This window comes from Struthio camelus, chromosome 3 (genome assembly GCF_040807025.1).
Source record: "Struthio camelus isolate bStrCam1 chromosome 3, bStrCam1.hap1, whole genome shotgun sequence".
NCBI classification, from domain to species: domain Eukaryota; kingdom Metazoa; phylum Chordata; class Aves; order Struthioniformes; family Struthionidae; genus Struthio; species Struthio camelus.
Genome location: NC_090944.1, coordinates 133,931,970 through 133,954,587, shown reverse-complemented (window position 1 = coordinate 133,954,587; position 22,618 = coordinate 133,931,970). Strand labels below are relative to the sequence as shown.

The window sequence follows — 22,618 nt, the reverse complement described above, 5'->3', positions numbered from 1 at the left end:
CATAGCAGAGTCAAGTTCATCCTTGCCTGATGTCAGTGACTGATTTCAGTTAGCTTCAAGAGATCCAGTTCCTGTGGTATGAGCTTTGAAAGAACCTGAGGGAGTTAGGCTCCTGGCTCCTACTGTGTTTCAAAGGGTTATGTAGCACAAATGCTAGGCACTTGATAAGAATACAGCTTTACTGTTAATACAGCACAAGTATTTTATGGGCAAATTTCTCATATTGGCCGTTAATCCTAGTACCTGCTTTTAATTGCAGTGCTGAAATAACATTTACGTTATCAGAAAATAAAAGTATAAAATAAGCTGTTTTGGATGCTTCAGTGCATCGCTAATTGGAATTTTAGATTGCTTGATTTTGTTTTTTATCTGATGTTTCTCTGGGTTGTTTTTTTGCTAATGGGTTTTCTCAAGTAAACAGCAGCATAGGCGTTAAAAATTATCAACCAAAACCTATGATAAATTCACAACACATCCTCCTAGTAACACTTTGAAAATCCAGTGAGCACACTGTTTGATGGATGCTGTTGAAGTAGACTGTGGCAGAAATTTCATCAAGAAATTGTTGAGACAGAGAAAATGAAACCTTTTTTTTTTTTTTTTTGGCTAAGTAAAAGGATGGATCAAGTGTTTAAATGCTGGGCTGACTGATGGCTTAGCAACAGAAATTGATAGCCTTCTGTTGGGCTTTTTATTCTGCTCAGGTGGCTTCTAGCAGCTAGAACGCTGCTTTTGGCATTTAGAAGATGAGCATTCTCAGTGGTCTACAAGGCAATGACATTTCACCAGCGTAAATTAGAAGCAACTGGGAAGAGAGTGAAATTCTTTGTTTCAGGCTTGGCGATTTTTTCTGTTATTCTGTGCAGGATCGGTGTCTGGGCTCATCTCTCTCTTCCGTGCATTGTCTTTTTCTCTGAGCATACGGGAGCCTGAGAGAGAAATTATGCCTCCTCTGGTAAGGTCAACTTGGCAAGTGAGGTTTTCTGTGTACCTGGAAGGCTCTGCTAGGTTTACCATGTACAGAAAAGGCTTCACATCTTAGAAAACCGTGGGGTCCTGCAAACAGTCCTCGCCTCCTCCCTTGCTCCTGACAGCACTTGTTTTTGGAGCACCTGTTACAGTGGAGCCTGTGTGCTGCAGTCTAATGAAGATGACTCTAAAGTTCCTTGTCTCCATCTTGCAGCAACTTAATGTACTCTGCTGAGGAGGGGAGAGAAGCCGTGATGCTATGTGTAGGAGGCACCAGTGTCTTCTTATTTTGTGAAGGACGAAAGTATTTTGTAATCATGGATGTTATCAAAGCCTTCTAGCTTTCAACTGAATTTAAAAGGTGGAAGAGCCAAAAGCGTTTGAAGACGAGTCCTCCTCAGGATCTTTTCATGTGGCCAGAGGACATACAAAGAGCCTTTCTCAGCAGAGGCTGCAAGTTGTGAAGGAGGTGTGATTGCCTTGGAGGGGGTATGTTTTGTGTCACACGCAGAGCTGTGTTTGCAACTGAAAACAGGATTTCTCACAGCAAAGATGTTATGCTATCCGCTTTGCTAAACCCTAATATGAGAGATTTTTACATCAAACACTTGCCACATTATGGGGCTTATAGCTGAGCACCACCTATTCAGCTGCTGTTCATTGGCATTACTCCACTTTGGCCTCCTGAGGGGGATGCACTGATTTCTGCTGACTGTAAAATGTCCTCAAAGTGCTATTCCTTTGGAATCAGGAAGATACTAAAGTATTTTAGTTCCGGGTGCCTGACATTATTTATAGAGCAATGAATGCTGCCAGTAGTTTCCAGCTTTCTTCTGTATTAGAACCATCTGAAAGGGATATTCTTCAAGTTAAATGTATGCCTGGTGTGTAGGCAATGTGACATGATGCCAAAGACACTAATTTTGCAAGCTAAAGACCGCACATTGTCCTCAGCACTTATTTTTCTCTGTAATCAATGTACTTAATTATTATCAGCTGCACACCGAGAAAGTGCAAGGTTGCTAATCATTTTTATCATTGAGCAGTGGTATTAATTTTCACTTAAGGCATCTTCCAGGGAAAGTAAATTAAGAATGCTGGAATGAGAAATGCACAGGGGTGCATTCAAGGGTGGAAGAGAGCAGATAAGGACACTTCTGCATTAGTTCTGGCAGACACTTTTGGAATTAGCTTGTCCCTCTCTCCTGGGCTTCTCCAGGTAAGCTTTTTAGCAAATATTTTCTTCATTTATTTAGATAAGAAAAATAGAGATGTCAGTTCTTACTGTTCTCTGTGAAGGAATCTGGCTTTTTTTTTTTTTTGTATTGCCTCCCTTTCTACAGATCAGTTGGTTTTCAGAACTGGAACAGAATCTTCCATTGCAACAATGTTTTTGCTAGTAAAAATTAGTGTTTTATAAAATGGAAGGGTCCATGGGAAAGTAAAAGTGAAATATTTATCATTTTGGGTCAGTCCAGCCTCATTTTAAATATTTTACTTCCAGAACACACTGAATTAAAACAACAGCAGCAACAAAATCCCACTCTGGTGCATGGTCCCCTTGGGAGAACCGGGGCAGAGGCATAATCCCCTGGAGGCAGTACACACCATGTAATTTTAAAACAAATTTCAGCAAAAGGTAATAAAGAGCTTCTATTTCCCCAAAGTGAAAACATTACATTTTTGATTGAAAAAAGCAAAAACATGCTGCAGTTTTTCAAAATGGAAAAGTTCTGGGCTTCCTGTTTTTCAAAGAATGATTATTTCCCCTGTTAATTTTGCTTAAGACGCTAACCAATATTGAAATCTCTGAATATCCTTCAGCATGGAAATAGGACTTAATTCAGGTTTGTGCTATAGTTGTTCAACTACCCAGGTGTCACCAGGGAAGTCTGAGTTAGATGGTGCATGCAGGAAACATTGAGCGCCCACAAAGCTTCATTAAAAACTTTGACAAAGCTTTCAGTTCCAATAATAGCTTTGGCAAGGAGAGTCAAATTCTCAACCCTATTGTTCATTAGCGGGCATGAAAGTGATTTTCAGAAGAGAGTTTGGGCCATGCCCTTTGGGTAAGCAAATTGGAGAGCAGGAAGGCATGAGGAGCCTGTTTTCTTTTGCATTCTTTATCTGAAGTAGTGATAATGACATTTCTTAGAGCTTTTGAATGAGGGATCATAGCCACCACACAGAATCACAGAATCGTTTAGGTTGGAAGGGACCTCTGGAGATCATCTAGTCCAACCTCCCTGCTCAAGCAGGGTCACCTAGAGCATATTGCCCAGGATCACATCCAGACGGCTTTTGAATATCTCCAGGGAAGGAGACTCCACCACCTCTCTGGGCAACCTGTTCCAATGCTCTGTCACCCTCACAGCGAAGAAGTTTTTTTCTCAGGTTCAGATGGAACTTCCTGTGGTTCAGTTGTGAGGCTGTCACCTTTCATCGCTGGACACAAACCCTGCAGCTGTGACCAGCTGTAGGCAGGATCCTGCTCTGACTGTACTGCGGCAGCATGCAAACCGCTTACTGCTGACTCAGGAACAGTGCATCTCCTGTCATCCCAGCTCAGGCTGTGTCTTGGCAATCACTGCCTGTACCAGGTGTCGTGAAACCAAGAGAAGGGTTCTGCATCTGCAGTGACCTTCAGTTTTATGCTGTAGTTTCCTTCTTTATTGGGAAAACTGAATGACAGAAATGTGTATGTACACACCAGCATTTGTTTGCCACTTCCTTAGTACCTCATAAGGAGCTGATCCTGAGAGCGGTGATGGGAACATTCATGTGCCTAGGGCTCTGCCACTGTTATTTACTGTAAAGCCGAGACGATCTTTCATTGCTACTGAGAGCAGTATGTGCCTTGGGGATTGCATTACAGGAGTTGCTTTTTTTTTTTTTTTTTTTTTTTTTAACTGAAAAGGTAGGATGAAGAAATGAAACTACCAAATGCTCTGATCTTGACTTTTCTCTCCCTTGAGCAAGTTTTCTAGCTAGGCAGCCACTGCTGGTTTACTCTCACGTAACTGAGATGAGAATTAGGTCCATACTCTACTGTTGTTGAAAAACAGAGATACAGAATTAAGTTACTGCAGCTCAATTTACACTTTCAGTGCAAGTCAGCTGCACTGAAAAATGCCGAGTGGGTTTCTGAGGAGATGGGGGCTGATCCTGAAGTTAGCACCATTTGCGCTGAATGTTCTCAGGACATACGATGTGGCAGTATCCATGTTATTGGGCTGTTTCCTTCTGCCCATCCAGACAACGGCTGAACGCTGCCCTGCAGATCTTCATGCACAAGCTCTTAGCAAGTGGCAAATACAGGATAAGCCCATTTCAACATAAAACCTCAGTGGAAGAGGTTAAAACTGACATGCTCTATCTTACATTTACAGTGGGCTAAGCCCATGCAGTTCGCAGGTGGCTCAGCTGAAGGGTGGTAAGTCATTAAACCCTGCTAGCCTAAACACAGTGGATAAAGATGCAGATGATCACCAATACTTAAGCACCTCTCCTTGATTTTGTCTGTACTTTATTTTGGTTCATTTGAAATTAATTCTTTTTTTTCTATCCTGGCACTTTATCTGGACTTCACGTATGTTTGCTTTGCGTTGTTTGGTGGTGTGATTTTTTTTTTTTTTTTTGGTTGGATGCGTTTGGGTTCCCCATATTACTATTCTACTGCTCGGCAGATTTTCTGGAATGCTATGTGGGTGTTTAAAATATTTTTATAAATGCCTGCCCTATTTCACATTGCTCTGATTTAAATATAATGCTCTTCATTGCTGTTGCGTTCCCAATAGAAGCAATAAACATAATAAACACTTATTACGAGGGAACAGAATAACAGTGCACAATGTCTGATAAAACATTGGCCTCATTGAAGTTACTGGTAGTTTTTCCGTGAAGTTCAGAGCAGTCAGAAATTTGGCAGACCATATAAATAACAGGCTTATAATGTTTGTTGTACTGGGTACGCTTGTGTTTAATCATCACAGTCAGAGACACAGCCTTCCTAGCTTCAACTGAGCTAATATTGGTACCAAAAGCTCTGGAAACACGACTGCCCAGGATAACAACTCTTGCTGTAGAACAGGAGCTTGCGTATGATGAAATTTCTGCTGCTTCTGGTGCTGTGTAACTGCTGTCTGGTGAAGTAGAATGGTTATGCTAGTGCATACCTCAGTCACACATTCCCTGTGCTGACCTTACGCTAAGTTTTAATTTAAATTGAGGATCTCTATCACTGTCCTGTAGGCAGGTTGTGGTCTGAATTTTATTAAGGGAGGTGTCTCATTTCCTTTGAGTATGAGCAAAGGAGAGCACAAAAACTGTGCAATGTTCAAGGACTTCATAATTTCAATGCCAGCACGTGTTTTTTCAGAGTTACTCCTTGTGAGAAACTAAATCACTTTAATTCAATGGCGCTTAACTCAGTTGCAGAATTAGTCAACAGTGTTGCCATGTTTGACTGATGTAATTCTGAAGCTCTCATTCAGTCAGCTAATGATGTCTAGGACAATTCTAAATTTATACATCCAATAAATTACCGTGAAAACATTAGCTATGATCTGATAAGCTGTTTTCTTAAAGATTAGTTTATTTATGAAATGCAAATTATCACATACTATTTACAAAAGCATAAACAGTTCCGAATGTACAGTATGTGCAGATTTCCTTGAGAATGCTGCTTTTAAAGATTCCACCTTCTCCCCCTGGAATTTTGGACTTAATTGTCCATTGGTCTTACTGACTTCCACACAGAATAAACAATGCAAACGATGTAAAATTAATGAAAAAGCATATAAGTGGGTACATTAAAGGCCTTGAGAACCCAGCATGTCTTGACAGATATTAGTCACATCAATAATACTCCCCGGGATGCTCTCAAACTATGCTAATGAGGTCATTATGCAACTGGAATAAAACAGAGTAGATATTCAAGACATAATTCTAAGGCATGTAAGTTGACCTGTAGTTGTTTTTTGTGGCAAAAGAAATGTAGGTAATACACTACACTGTCTTTTTTTTTTTTGAGTCTCTTCTCCAACATGCTTACCTCCCTTTGATTCACCTACAATGTCATTGCTATATGTCCTTTCATCTTCTTTCATATTTGTACAATTCAAGTGAAATACTACGTGAGTAGTTTTTAACTGTTTCTTCCCTCGTCAGGTGAGAAACCATTCAGAACAAGAAATAACCCAGCCACTTTCCTGTATTTCTTTCCTGTGTTCTTTGACTTTCCGTTCCTCAGTATCACCTGAGCAGCTGTCCCTTCGCTCCCCTTCCCTCCCTTCTCCATAAGCGCTGTGGACCAGGGCTGTCTATTGTAGGTAGCTCCCCAAACCATCTAGGCCACTTTGATTTCCCTCTTCTCCAAAGCTGCAGTTTGTCCTTTCAATGACAACCTGATTGCCATAACCCGTTAAAGAGATCAACCTTAATATCTTGCCAGATTTGTCTTACAAGTGCATGTCCACTATCCTGCACATTGCTGTAAACATTGCTGATAATTGACCAGTTTTTAATGACTCTGACTATGTTGCCTTTGCCACCGTGGAGAGCATTAAGGGCGCCAAAGCCTGCTAGTAACACACAGCAGCAAGGAAGTGTTTGCTCTCCTAGCACAAGAGGCTGCTCTTTGCTGTGACCCTGTCACCCTAAAGAAATTAGTTCAGATTTGTACTGCTTAGTTTGTACTGCAGACTCTGAGCTGAAGATTTGCTGCCACGGATGGCACGTGGCATTTAAGAGAGAGACCTTTATGCTGAGTGTGATCTGAATCCTGCCTACTGAAGTTGATGAAACCGTGGCTGGTTTCGGTAGGCTTTGAATCAGGCCGCTGACAGGAGGAAGGGTACTTAGCTGCCCTTCTCTTCCAGCTCATCCCTCAAAGAGGTGTTACGTGCTGGCTGCCATCGAAACCCTGTGAATGCAACCATCGCTGCAGCTCAGCACCCAAGGCGTATTTGACCTGTTGACAAACTTGGCAGTTAGTTCTTATAGGAATATAACTAAGAATAATGGACCTGAACCTCGTTTCTCTGCTGCCAGCTTCATACTTCTGTTAGTCTCTCAACTTCAGTAGGTCACACTAATGCAAAACAAAAGTGTCGGGGCAGGGGAAAATTCGTACATTGGAAAGGGAATATGAGCCATATTTTTAATAAAATGGAACACTGTGATGCCAAATGAAGTGTGTGCTCTCAGCATTTTTCAGTAAAAGTCATCACAGTCTTTGTATTTACTATTATGGTAAAATAATCAAATGTATCATATGTCTGTAGCCACTCAGATGCTACTTTTTTTTTTTTCCTGAATTAAAGAAAGCAAGAAAGATTTCATTACATAGTCCAAAGCTTTGAATTTGCCCTGAAAGATATTAACAGTAATTAATTCTTATTTTCATTTTATTTTATTTCATTAATTTAATTATCTTAGCAACACGCCACCCTATGACCATTCACTACCCCTTGAGTATGTTGTAGGCATATCTCAAAGACTGTTATGTACCCCTCTGAAAATTAGGGAATATTTGGCTGAGCAGACGTATATATTTCATCTTTGGTATGTTAGCTTGCTTTTGTCTTCAGAGCTCTGACTCTGGCTAAGTAATTAACAGCCAAGGATATGCTTCAGGTTTCTTCCACATCATCCTGAAAATTGTGGAACATGCTAGGAATGCCAAGAGGTAAATTGTGTTTATGATAGAGGCTACTTCACAAGTTTATTTGTTTGCCTGCTTTTTAATAAAAACTCATGCCCACTGCAATTTCATGTGCTTTTTGCTATGTCAAGTGAAGACGTGTGGGAGAAGGAATGGAGGATATTTCAATAAGCTGGTTTTATTTGTAAGACTTTGAGGAAAAAAGGTAGTTCTCCACTTTTTTAAAAAATTGGCCCAACCTAAATTCTCTCCAAGTCTCTATGACATTTTTTTTGGTCCTGTTGGCTATATGCTTCTGAGCCAAGTGTTAGCAAACACTAGCCCCAAAGAGTTAGATGGTATTTAGCTGGATGAATTTGGACTTTCATTTAGTGTACTGTACTGGGGAAACATTTAGCAGTCCGGATGGCTTAGAATGGAACTGATAATTTCTCCTCTTGTTCAAAGCTTTAAAAAGTGTGTTGTGCTTAAGTCTACCTGTATCATATATGTCACTGTCATACTGCACAGGTGCTTTACTTTTGTGTGAAATAAATGATTTTTGAGTTTCAGCTGCAGGCTTTTTTTTTTGAAGATGCTCACATGCTGAAGACCGTCAGCTGACAATGTATCTCATGTGTAGATTTTCTGATTTTTGTCTGCAGGGAAGATGGGAAAGAAATTAATTTTTAAAAAGGAAAAATAAGAGGCTGTATGGCATTGTAGTTTCAGGTAGTATGAAGAGAGGCTCATCAGTTGACAGAGGAAATCTGTCTAATCTAGAAAAAGAACACAATGTAAGATAATCTTAGTGAAGCTATTTTCCTTTAGAAGAGTTACTTTAAAAATATTTATCTTCATTAAGGAAGCATTATATGTGTTGATGCTATACCCAGTGCCTTTTTTGTTGCGTGCTTTTTTTCCCTAACCAAAGCTGTGAAAAAGTTTCAGCTTCACAAAATAAGTGGATAAATTAGAAGTGAAACAGCAAACATTTATCTTGCTATAAATTCTAATAACTATAATATTAATTACCACAAGTACTTTTATTTTACAAGTTAAGTAGTAGTCATACGCTGTTTGTAGTCACTTTATCCTCTTTTGGCCATAATTCTACTCGTTCGACTTTTGACCTTTTCCCAAATTCTTAGTGACTGTTAAGGAAATTGAGGTAAGAGCTTTTTCAGGGGTAACTACAAAAATATCAAATTAAACAAAGCTGTCTTCGTGACCACAGAAAAGAGATGTGAGAACAAAAAAGCAATTCTATTTTACTGAAATTGGTTTCATTCAGCTAAGGGTAAAGAAAATTCAAAACCTCTCTGAAAGGAAATGAGAGAGTCAGAAGGCAGGAGCCTATTGGCCTGTAGTTTGGGGCAGTCTCGAGTGCAACCTACGAAGGCAGATCTGGGAGCACCGAGAAGGCTGTGAAGTTCCTCCGGCTCCCAGGTTCCCACCTGTTATTTGTGGGGCCTGGCAGCCTTGTGGCCTGTGGGGAGCCCTGCGATATGGCTGGTGGTGCCCAGGGGCTTCAGACCTGGGAAATGCGGGGATGCGTCTCCTTATTGGCTCATCAGTTGATCCAGGGGGCTGGAAATTGGTTTCCTTGGCAGCTAACAGGCTGTTGAAGGGCGAGACAAATAAGTTGAGGATCCAAATGGAGTCCGTCATCATTTCATCCAGATCAGAGCCTCCTCCCAAAACATTTCTATTTCAATAAACCAGCTTTATCCAGCAAATATTCTGGGGAAACCCAGGCTTTGCTATACATGTAGGATAAACTAATCAAGAGCAATACAGTGATGTTAGCTATTCATGCAACGAATGACATCAAAGAGGAGCTCTACTCCAGTAATCTTTCACCTGTTTTTATTTTAAATTACTTATTTCGTGGTGCTGCGTTCCACTTGGCTGCTCTGTAATGACCATTGCAGCATGCTCTGAGCTTGCTGGTAGTTGCCCGTTCTGTGGACCAGCAGGGCCTCTAGTGAATACCTGGAAATGGAATACAAACAGAATTCATGGGCACCTCAGCTGTTATTCAGGACCCAGCACACTTCTTTATTCCATCCGTTTCAAATGATGCTCTGATGTATTATCCTGTGACGGTTTTGAAAAGGAGGACAGCCGAAGAGTGTGCTGCTGTCTCATTCATTATTCAAGGGCTGGCTGATTTTATTTGGCTGAGTATTTTTATTTTTATGATGTACCTGTAAAAACTGGGTAGTACAAGGCTTATTAATAATATTTCTGGAGGGAGACTGAAGTGTTCACAGGTGGTGAATTCACCCTTTAAGGTTAACATCTCTGAACATGACCCATTACTTTATGGATATATTCATGTTGTTGACAAGGTCTTGAATGCAGCTCTGGATTTCCTGGATAGTAATATCAAACATGTAAATTGGATCATGTAGAAGCAGAGCTGTTTGAACAGTGGCAAATTTTTTTCAGTTCCCGCTTCAAAAAATGTTAGAACTTTTTTTTTTTTTACTGGTAGGTTGGCCAAAATGTTTTGTTTGAGTGTTTGGTTTTTGAAAACGAAATAATTATTTAGAAGTGAAATGTGGAAGTCTCTTTTTCCTTGAAAATGACAAAATGATATGTATCCACTTTTCTACCTGTACTAGCATGCAAAGGTCTATCAAAGTCTTGGAGGGCCCTGGGCTTTGACGGCAAACCAAAGCATAGGTAGTGGGAATCACCTGGGGAGAGGGCTGGACTGCCGCCTCACAGGCTGGGTTGGAGGAGGATCCGGCAGGACGGGGCTCTTTGCATGCGAGAACATATATTCTTTTTTTTCCTGCTGTGGCAAAGGTATCTTGAAGTGTCTTTGGCCATACATCCTTGGGAACATTAAAGCTGATACAGGACGATCTTAGCATGTATCAGGTAGTCTTGGTCAAGAAAAGCTAAATTCTTGACAACGTTCAAAGACAAGTTGCAGTTACCTGCATAAAATTGCATGGTGACCCAAGGAGAACAAGGCTGGCTTGACGATCCTGAGGCCTCTACAGATCCTCTACAGCTAATGCTCACACAGCCGCTTCAAGTGCCTTGTGCTCCAGCTTATCATGGCCTTTGCAGTGAATTGTATGTGCACATAAAAAGTCACTGTGCTATTATTCATGGTATTTGAGATCTTAACTCTAGGAGTCCTATAGCAAAAATTCCTTTGAAATACTCTTGAACAAGCTTCCTATGGACGAAAGGCAAAGCAGACAACATGCTTCCCGTGGCAGAAAGGAGAAGGCTAACTGTTGATTACAGACTTAGCAACGGTGACTCCGTTTTTCATTAGTGACCTTTAAACCTTACAACACCCTTTCTAGACAAAAGATCATGTCGCCTCCTTTTTTGCCTCATGGTGAGCATACTCAATTTTCTTATGATTGTGTGCGCAAAACTGAATTATATTTTTCCACCATATGACTTTCAGTGTTACTTTCGTGCAGTTCTCAGAGGTGTAACATGTATTTTGAGCCTTGGGGTTTGCTTGCTCTTTGTATCAGTAAAGAAATCAAACAAGCAAAAGATACCTTACTGCCTCAGATTGCTAAGGAATTGCAGTTGCCTGAAGAGGGTAAAATCAGATGCCATCGCTGTTTAAAAATCTTTCTACTTCTCTTAAAAGCCCTAAATCTCTGGGTTGAATTCACCACTGCTTTAATACTGTGAACAGAGTTAGATTGTTGCCAGTGAAACTTGTATCTTTCATTGTTTGTCTCATAGACTATCATGTGAGTATAGGAAAATTTCTTGAGTTACAGAGAAAAACAGAAGTATATTTGAATTACTCTGTAGAGGCTTGTAAAGCCATATAAAAATTTGTGAGCTTAGTGCATTATTCAAGGTACGTAACTTTATTACCTATTGGAGCAACACATGGGACAATTGATTTGTTGTTACTGTCATATTTTACAGAATGAATGTTTTGCAAAAAAGACTTTGCTGCATATATTTTAGAATGCACAGGACTATTATTTGGAAAATGCTAGTCAACACTTATTTTTAGAAAATTTTATTTTATATACAGACAGAAGTAATCTATTTGTATTATGGTATACAAGCCACAACGTGATTAATGATTGAATGGCTGTCCTCATCTGATCCAGTACTTTTTTGTTAGCATTTTATTTGGGATAGAGGTGCAGGATGCTAGAAGGAGGGAAAAAAAAATGCAGATATGCCTTAAAATACAAGATAATTCTCTATAATAGCAGTACATCCATTTTCATTATATAATAATATACATTGTTTTATATATAATTATGTATTTATAGTGACTGATAAACATCAGATTCAAATTGCTTTGCAACAAAGAACTGGTTTTGATTGAACATGAGGGATGGGATTCATATTGTTCTAACACTGGTAGTCTAATGAGTAGTCTAAGTCTGAACCCCAGTCTATGATCAGTGCCAAAGATAGGTGACGTGAGTTGCTCTCTGGAGGTGACTTTCTCCACTGATGGTAGAGAAAGACCAGGCAATTAGCTTAACTATTGAAAACCAAATATTAGACGTGTCAAACCTAACAGAAATAACTGCGGGTAGACCAGTTTGGCATTAAAACTGGAAAATAAAACACTTGAACTGAAAACCAAGATGTTTTAATTTCACTGTGCTGCTGCAGATCTTCGTGTGCATTGCTTTTGGTTGCCTCCTGTTCCTATTCCCATTTACGGCCCTGGTTTCCTACCCTGATTACAATAAACTCCATCTTGCTGTCTTTTAGGGAGTCCAGCCTGAGGAGGAAAATGGTAGATCATGGATTTTAATATTCACTTCCACAAAACACCACATCAAAAAGCTGCAGATAACAGATGAAACAGTTTGGTTATCAACTGTAGCAATTCCTTTCCTGGTCCGGAGTTAAAACTGATCTCATTTGTCACTGATTTACGTAAAAGAGAAGGTTCTGGTTAGATATTTGGGGATTTGATCTTTAAATTAGGAACTTGAAACAGTCCATTAGTACTTGTCACTGCTGTTTCATTACCACTTCTGCTGCCTTTATAGTGTGGGCGGAATATTCGTTCACGAAGCTGAAACTTGCTGTCTTATTTCAAAGACCCTAATGAAGATAAATCTTGCAGTCAGCAGTTGTTTTCTTTCCAAGAATTTTTCTTAATTCTGCATTTTGTGGATGGTTCCTGCTGCATTAGATATCTGTTTCCTTTGAATATAGTGATCCAAAATTAAGCGAGTAAAATGTACAGAATTTGGAAGTGTTGCACAATTTTGTTTCACGGTTGTTTAAACAACCTTTCCGTAACCTCACAGTTGGTTACGCTGAACATGCAGCAGAACTAGTCTGCTGGAGGGTGGGCTGAATCGTTTGTGGTGTCGTTTGCCTCTCGCTTCTCTGAGCATGGAGCGATACATCTGCACAGCTAAAAGGACTCTTCCATTGCTAATTCTCTGCACTGCTCCCTCATTCTTAGAGTCAAGAGCAGTTGAGAGCTTCCATGAGATGCTTGCACGTCTCATGTTTTCCTCAAAAATTAGCCACCCCAGACTTCCTTTGAGCTTAGGGTCTATAGGTATAGGATTGCATTTCTTCCAGAAGAGAAAAAAAACTCGGCTGACCCACAGTCAAGTTTAATTCTCATTCATAAAACACTTTCCAAGTGAAAACAGAAATTCTAATTGAACAAGGAACTGGCAATATATTAAACTCATTACATTTACTACTGAGTTAGACTATACCTACGTGAAATAAAAAATCTGAAATAACTGGAACTAAGCTTAGTTACCTGCAGTCTGCATAACTTCCTGGCCTAGTCCAAGCTAGTAGCATAGGAAAGTTACTTCAATTTGTGATTGAAATGTATTTCTCTCCAAAGGTTGCCAAGCCCAGATTCTGCGACAGAGTAGTTTTTACCTTCTAATTAAATTACTCAGAGTCATCATTTGTATTTCAACTGTACTATATCATGTGGTTTTCCAGCTGGTCCTGCCAGCAGTAGATACTGCACTTGTTAATAGAGACCAGTATTGGATCTTCTGTTGACCAGTTCATTTCTTTTTACTGCCTTTAATCGGCTGAAAGCTGGCCCCTTGTGGAAATCCTTGTCGCAGATCCCCCGACACTGCAGAATCCAGGCTTCCTCCCTTGCATTCAGATGGGCTGTTTCTGCAATGCAGCTTTTGTCCCCCCAGGACATTTGCGGTATGTCACCTGCCTCCTGTGTGAATTGTGGAAGTCCACAAGACAGGTAGCATTACCCCTGAAGTTCCCACAATGGTAGAAATACCCTTTAACAGCTGTACAAAGGGGAAGTTTCTAGCCTGAGTTAATGTACCTGTTATGTGCTTATTGTTGCTTCTTCCTGTCTCAGTCTGCAGCATCTGATTCACATGCGCTGTCTTTAGAATAAGACCTGATGCCTTCCCCTGTAGCAATTGTTACGCTGGCCCCAGGGTGAGCCGTGCCCTTAGCACGATGCCCTATTACAAACTGATAGGTACAGTAACCCAGATCGCGCACAACAGAAGTGTCTGGGAGCACTTTAAAATTTTGGAAGCTGGCACAGAAAAGTGGAGTGACTCGCTTGGGTTACCACTGTGACCCCAGAAGGCTACTCCCAGCGTCAGCTCACCGGCCTGGCAGTTACCAACCCTTGCCGTTTCCTCAGTGGTTTAGCACCAGCTGTACTGTCTTGACCTGTGTAGGCACATGACACAGGGGAGCACAGCACCGCAGGACCACCTAATACATCGTAGCATGTCACGTACAGGCTTGCTGAGTGAGATTTATCTTCCACTAATTGGTCTAATCTCTTTTTGATTTCATTTAGTCTCTTGACCTCTGTGTTGCTGGGTAGTAATGAATTCTGTAACTCATTACATGGTTTATGGAAAAGTACTTCTTGTTTTCGTGCGTCTTCTAAATCTCCCCTTTGGTAATTTCTATGGATTCCTGCTAGTTCTTGTATTATGAGAAGCAGTAAATAAAAACTCCCTGTCCACCATCTGTGAGCTATTCATGATTTATAGACCATTCTGAAATTCCCTTTCTTTTCCAGGTTGAAAAAATCACATTCTATTTATTCTCAGCCCATACAAATCCATGCCATTCAAAGTTCTATATAAGCGACTGTGATAATTAAAAGAGGTAAATGAAACATACACCTGGGCACAGAGTCTTAGAAGCACTGAGAATCCATGCCTGTAGCTGAAGAAGGCATGGAATGGAAGGCATCTTCAGGCGAAAAATCAGGGCCATAGTTTAGCGATACTGAGAGATCAATGCAGGTACTCACAGAGGGATTCGGCTGTGTCTGAGCTGGAAAACAGCAGCCAGCTGCATGATAGGCATTCTGCAAATCTCTACTGCATTCATATACTGGAGAATAATTATGGTCCGTGCTGAATAGAAAGGACCAGGCTTTCTGAAATCATCACCCCAAAAATCACTGTACAGTAAATTGAAAGATACTTAGTTTTATGCTCCAAGAGTCAAGAACAGTGTTGTCTCTGTTTCATTCTGGCACAAGAGTTTGGGGGAGTTAGAGGTTTTGAATCCAAAACCCAAGGACTTTGGTGTTACCAGTGGCCTGCCTGCTCCTCTCCCCCAGGAATTGAGAATTTGCTGAAGGGGAATGTTTTTAGGAGCAAAGCCATTCATATGCGAGTCTCAAATTATCTTCAATAGCATGCTCAGCCAAATCTCAAAAAGAATACAAGTACACATTAATTAAGAATTAACATAATTCTTTTCCTTGAGTATGGTGTTTATTAAAATATAAACAGTATGAACATACACTTGAGAAGGAGCTTCTAAATATTTTTAAAAGCTTAATTTCAGTCACCCTTTATTTATTTCTTCATTAAGAGAGAAGAAAGAAGATGGTACTTGACTTTGTGAAACTTTCCACTTGCTTCTCAGATATAGCATCAAAAAGTTGCTTGTAAAAAAAGGTCCTTAACTCTGCTGATGGGACAAAATCATGAATTATTTAGTTCTGTATGAAAAGGAGAGACATGGGATGACATTTTCAAAAGCACTTGAAAGCCACGTTTGTGAAGGTGTTCAGACAACTAAAGAATCAAGAGAATATGTAAAAGAATTTTCAAAAATACATGCCAAGCATTAACATAGATTTCACATTTGAATTTTTGAGAAATTTTCCTTTGTTAGATATTAAAATGCCTTTAGAAGTCTAACTCTGTTTGACCTAGTACAGCAAAGGATTTTTTTCAAAAATAATTCAAAGATGGAATACCCAAGTTTCCATTCATTTCCATCACCGTTTGGAAAACTGGATTTAAACTTTGTCCTGCTGTGCTGAGTAGCATGACACCTAAATACTATTGTAAATGTCAGTGAAGTTATCAAATTAACCTGAATCTATACCAAAAATCCTGGGGCAGAAATATTTTTGGAAATGGTATCCAGGGTCTGAGCTGGTGCTCACTGAAATGGAAACAAGGAGGACTCTCACTGAATCTTGGATGGGATCAGAGAAAGGATGCCATTTGCTTTCCAAGGGGAAAAAAAAAGCCCACCTAATGAAGCTCTGCATGGATATGTTGGCTAAGATATTACTATGAATTCGAAACCACTACTTACAGTGCGAGATCTTACAATTTCTCTCTGTCCTTGGAAAATAGTTATTTAGGAGCCACAACCTATAGTATGAGGCAGATGACCAGAGGAGCCAGGACCTTGGGTCACTCAGTTGCAGCCTGAGTTCTCACACCACCTCACTATTAGCCATGCCATCTGGAAACACTGCTGGTTTAGTGGAGACCTAGCACCCAAGAAGGCATCATTTCCCCTCATTTGCGTTCCACTTTGCCCTGCATATCTGCTTTTTTGCTGACTTACTGAACTACTTTGTGTTTTCCAGAATGCCAAAGCCAGCTACGACTTCAGCAGTAATGATCCGTACCCCTACCCTCGCTATACAGATGACTGGTTTAACAGGTAAATGGATTTTCCTCAGTTTGCTGTTCACTTTGGCTCACTTAGGAAATTGTAAGTATATTTGCTGATGCTTGTGGAGCGTCTGTTTTCTCCTGAATTCTGTGGTTCTCAGCACACTATTTCACTACTGTTGGAAAATTAGAGGTTACTTTTGACTTCATTTTTTTACGTAAATACTCTCCTGGTAACCTCTAGAGAATGCTGAACAGCTGATTTATGGTTTATAAAATAAGTTGCTGCTTCAGAAGTGTATATATTTAAACTCTTTGCATGGGTAATAGCCACATATAATTTTCTGTCGGCTCTCCTACGACATTATGATAACCCAGCTCTGTATAGGTTTAATACAGTTTTGACTGGTTTCCCTTTTATCGTGTCTCAGTTGATATGACCTTTAGTTAATGTGAAAGGGAATAGGCTTGAGGGAGGAATTTTATACAGACGGGAGTCTGACAGGAAAAGAATTTGAGAAAAGATTATCTTTTCACTTGATTGTAGACTAGGAAGGTGGAAAAGCAGCATGGTATAGAATGACCAGTTTAAAAACAGTTAAATTTTATGTAAGTTCTGATTCATCTGTCTTTTTGCCGTGATTTAAGGACAGTGTATACGGGTAGCATTTCAGGGCTGATTCTGAGATATTTTTACCTACTAAAGGAATTAAAGTCCACGAATACTGGCTGGGGACCTGTTATTTGTGGCTGTAAGCCTGGAACCAACATCGCAACAGTGCTTATTGTTTTTTCTCTCTAAACCATCAAGAGTGCCCAAGACCCATTTTTTCTTCAGTATGTTTTGAACTCAGCCAGTTTTCAGCAGGTGAAAGTCTGTACCTCGAGGTATAATATAAATGGGAATGGCCCAAAAGAAAAGGTTTTAAATTTTAGAAAATATAACCTTTTCTGTTTCCCAAGACACGTTTTGGTTAGAATGGAACAAAAACACGTAGAAAGTTTTTTTTAAAAAAAACATATATTCCCTGGATTCTTCATCTGCCCCATGAAGAGGCCCTTTATGTCAGACTCACTGCAAGATGTAAACAGAGTCCAGGGTGCAGAGTGCAAGTGCACCCGTCAGGTGTGTTTATTACCTGGTGATCTCAGCCTCCAGCATCTCTGGCTCTGTGACACGCTCCCCAGCGTCTCAGATAGGTTCTACCTTAGGCTTGCAAAAATTGATTCAGGATATTTTCAGTGAAAATTTCTGAACCTGCTCTAGATTGAAATAAAATTAATATAATTGTCAGCACTTACATAGCAGCAGCACTGAGCATTTGAAAACTTCTAAAGGCTTCTGAGCTCATTCATAGTGCTTATCAAAAGTATGCTAGGCCTATCTGATGCAGTCTTCATCTCTAACTTAGCATGGCTGTACAAATGGCCTTTGAGGTTTTTTTTTTTTCTTCCTTTTTTAAGAAATCACATTTGAGTTCTGTAAAGGTAGCACAACAAAGATGTGGAACAGCTGCCTCCACTGCATACAAAGGCTTCCTGGAATGGATCAAACAGATTTAGGAGCTGTGATGTCCTCATTTATAGTCATGCCATCTTTCAGCCAAAGCAAGATGCCAATGAGATTTCTCCTTCATATCAGGAAAGGACATCTGACACTTTTAAACCAGTATGAATCCAATTAGTGAATGGAAAGTCAGAGAAAGACTAGGGCCCTGATTTGTGAAGGTCTGCTGCCTTTCTTGCTTTATTTATGCAAAGGATCTTTGTAGGAGAAAGATATCACTTAGCTCTGGAGCAGTACAGAGGAAAATTAAATTTAGCTTTAGTGGGTAATGGTAGGCTGTGTCATTTTCAGCGTGGAACTTCATAAAACTAAGTGTGCTTTGCCAAGCCCCATTAAAGTTGATTATGTTGCCATCAAGTATTTTATAGGGGGGTGCAGTTTGCAGTCCTCACGTGCTCTTCAAGGTGTCCCCGAAGGCAAAGTTACCTCCTAAGATCTCTTAAACGGACCTCGAGCATTTCGGATGTGGCAAGGCTTATGGCCTCTGGCCCCAGATGCCTCTGGCTAACTTCAGGCACCCAACTGAAGAACTGAGAGTAGGCAGCATGGTCAGCTGAGACTTGATCTACAATTACTGAGAACAGCATGATTCAGATTTTCTGTGAATAGTGACACTTCCTTCTGTTTCTTCTCTTGAGATGACAGGGGGATGAGAACGCCTCAGTATCAAATCCTAATTTGGGTACCCCAGCACCCAAACATTTGGGTAGGATGACTCTGGGCTTTTGGTTGCTAGAAATGACTGCAGTCACGGTGAAATCGTTGATCCTCTGTATTCTGTTTTGATACTCCAGCTGGAAGGGAAATAGCAAGTCAGCAAGGAGGAAGAAATCAATGTAGAAATTGCTTTGCTGATCTCCTTCTTCACTTTTTTTTCCCCCAGAGAAATGTGATACCTAGAAAGTATAGCACTCTTAGTCATGAACTTTGAGGTTCCTTTGGTGAGAGAGGGGATTTTCTGCCTTGCGAGGTAAATCACAGGAGCAACACGTGTTCAGAAAAGCATCTGCTTCCTGCCTGCACAATTGGAGGAGTCTTTAAGACGCAAGATTTCATGTATTCCTCAGGCTGACACAAAAAACCACATTGTATCCGTCTGTTCAGAAAGTAGTTCTGACTATATATTTCTCTGCTTATTTCTGTGCTATACGGTTGATCGAACAGATGTGCCCAAGTATGACCTATAAATTCTAACTCCTGAATTTTTATTTCTCGGAGGTTACAGCTATGCCTGCAAGAGTCTGTCCGTCCATATGGGTAACTACATGGGCACATCTGGACAAAAATAGTTACACAGGCAAGTTATTCAAAGAAATGTACAATAAGGGCCCAATTTTGCTCAGTTTGCAGCCACTGATGTATCTGTCATTGAATTTTATGCATGCAGGAAGATCAGACTCAAAATAGGATATCGTAATATCCCTTCTCCTATAAAGAGTATGTTTCTATGTGAGCAATTCAAGAGATTTGTGGAACAAGAAGCAGAGGACTGTCTTTTAAAGAGATGAACCAGGGGCTTTTGTGAGCCGCCAGCTGCATGTGCAAAGTGTCATTAGACTTCAAGAAAAAATAGAGAGGTTTTTGCATAGAATATTACATTAATCACAGCTGTTCTGCTTATAAACACGAATTGCCCTTCCACTTTGTGCTTTTTAAGCAAAGCACTGCTTTGCACTGCTGCAAGCACTTTGAACTTTACTTCTAACAGCCCCTGGCCTGTGAGACCAAGAAAGGTGTATTTTGGAAGGGGACGCTGCGGTGCCTCAGGCAGGGAATTGCAGTCAGACGGTTTGGCTGCTATTACTGGCAGAGGCCCGGAGATGGATGGGCAGCCAAGGGCTTTATTCCCGACTGCTTCAGACCCGCAGCATGAGGGCCAAGCAAGCATGGAGGACACCAGTTTAGGATGGGGGCACACTGGGTGCAACATGGAGCAGAGCTGTTAGCTTTGCCTGAAGAGCTGTGAAGGGAAGAGAAGGAACCTGAACTAAGCTCACTTCCCAAAAGCAGAAGCTGTGGGGGTGGTTTTTTAGGAGACAGTTTGGGAACTGCCTGTGATTTCAACTCCTGCGCCTCCTGAGCCACATCCAGGACCTTGGCATGTACCATACTATGCAGTGCAGAGGTACCTTGGCCTTTCCGTACGGCTCTCTGATTTCTTGCTGTATGCATGGACGAAGCACTGTTCAGTGCTCGCTGTCTCAGAGCACTGAGATTATGAAGTTCTGCCATGATATAAATAACCAATAATTATTCCCACTATCGCAGCCTTTGTATTCTGCATATTCTCCCATCCAGATATGAGTGTGCTGGGCAAATATTACTCACTACCTCAGTAATTCATATTCTTCAGAAGTAAAAATATCCTTTCCTTCTACTTATTATAGGTCCAAATAAAATCCCGTTGAGTCAGTGAAAGAATTCCCATAGGCTTCCAGCCAGCGCTCATTAACTGGGTAAAAACACCTGCTCCCCTCCTTCTCATTTTTCAGTCAATACTGTGGAAACAACATGATCAATAATTGAGAATAGTTACAAACAAATTTAGTAGCTCTTTCTATCTGCCATGTTATGACCTGAGACTCAAGGAAGAGCCACAGCGCTATTGCTTGTTCTTCGGATGTTTGGATGCAGACTGAGTGGCATGTTCTCCAGAGTAGCTCCCTCCTGCATGCTGTGTTTTCCCACGTGGAAATGCTCAACCGCTCAGCAGCTGAGCAATGTCATGTGAGTGAAAAGGGGATGACGTTTGCCCCATAAGTGTCCCTCTAAGTTTTGCATATTTAACTGCTGTCCAGTGCAAGCAACTGAAGTGGAGATGGGCAGGTCATCCCAGTTATTGAGACCGCAGCTCAGCATAGCTCTCCCCTGTGAAAGTTTGGAGGCCTGTACCTTGCTGTTTGTAGATGCATGTCAAAGCATATGAAAGGGAATCCCACTGAAAATTGAGGCTACCTCTGACTTCCTTAAAATACTTCCTTAGATAAAAGAATATACACAACAGCATCAGCAGTTCATTTTATAAATAGATTTCATTTTCAAAGACAAAGCAGGGGGAACTTTTTCTACTTAGTTCAAATAGTTATGTTATTTAAACCAGCTGAAGTCAAAGCTGGTTTTCGACTGAATCAGCTCTCTCACGTTAATTTTTCATGAACGTTTATGTAAAATATTGCATCTATTCAGTATTTATTGAATAGTTGGGCTACATGCTAATATCAGGCTTACCTTTTGAGGTAGCTTGTTCATAGCTGAAAAACAGTTGTTTTCTATCCCCTAGTTTTAAAAATTGAAGTAATAGTGAAGAGGTGAACACTAGAGAGAAAAGCGGTGATTTGTGCCCATGACATGGGTCACTTCATAGAAACCACAATGGATTTATCAATGATACATGAACAGCAAATAGGCCTAAACTTGAAAAGTCTGTTACTTTCCATTAATAATTCAACTAAATGCATTTGCACTAACTCACACATGATTTTTCCCTAGTCAGCAGCACAGTATCTCAACCTTGAGCTGCTGGAACAGGTCTGCTTGCAATCGCCATTGCGTGGGCTTGTGCGCTGGGGAGGAAAGGTATGGGAGAGGACTTTCTGATAAAATCCATTGACAAGTAAGGTCCTAATACAGTCTTTCCCCCTGTGAGAAAAAAAGCTCACCCAACAGTGTCACTGATTTTTATGCCCCAGCATCAGTCAAGACAATTTATTTAACAAAGCCGTTTATTCTGCTCTGTGGCTTGTAGCTAGCCCACAGGTGACTAGATAATGAATGCCTAGCAACGGTATAATTTCTTCACAGTTCCTTGAACATGGGCATGAGGGAAAACCTGCTCAGTTGTTGAAAGAAATTTCTCCAGCAGCTGAATAAGAAATCTGTATCGTTGTCCTCTGTGCTCTCTTTGTAAAAGGAACTTGCTTGAGATCTTCATCCCTTCATGATAAAGACACTGCATACATTTAAGAACAGTCATTTTCTTCTTAGAGCTATCTTTAGGAATACACTGTTCAAAGTATTACAGTAAAAAGAATGTGTGTTGCTTTTTACCCCGTTGTTAATATTACACCCGCCTTTGCCAAGGGTGCTTAATGGGAGAGAGAAAAAAGATGATTAGAACAAAACAATCCAGCTGCCTCTGGGGATGTGTAGCCTTTATAGTACAGCACTGCTAATTGTGTGAATCCTTAGCCTGCTATAGGAGCAGTGCCAGTTTTAATGCACAGAGTGGATTAATTTGAGCAATAGGAAAGATCCATATTCATGCAACGTCTTAAACTTAAAAAATCTGACAACAGCATGGGTTTCACTAGTTTCTCTGCTGCTGTGCTGTTTTTTATAACTGGATTATACTGACCGTATTTATCTTCTCTATGGTTTAATTTCTATGATGAGTTCAGAGAAAAGAAAATGAGACCTGCCTTGCTGCAGCCAGCCTCAGTTTCAAGATCTCTATTAAGCGCTGTAGAGCACTTCAGAGATGCCAAGTGTTCTTGAAATGCCACATGCTGGTCTGAACCTAGACCTCAGTGTCAGAGCAGAGACATCTCCCACTTG

At 40.5% G+C, this 22,618-nt stretch overlaps 1 protein-coding gene across 2 annotated transcripts in view; it reads left to right on the top strand.

The window, feature by feature from the left end:
* The window catches only part of PCSK2 (proprotein convertase subtilisin/kexin type 2), a 143,477-nt gene that overhangs the window by 90,240 nt on the left and 30,619 nt on the right, over positions 1-22,618 (top strand). For both annotated transcript variants that reach the window (XM_068940402.1, XM_068940401.1), the window contains one exon: positions 16,470-16,546. In XM_068940402.1, coding sequence (XP_068796503.1) covers positions 16,470-16,546 — 77 coding nt within the window. The remainder of the gene's footprint in view (positions 1-16,469; positions 16,547-22,618) is intronic.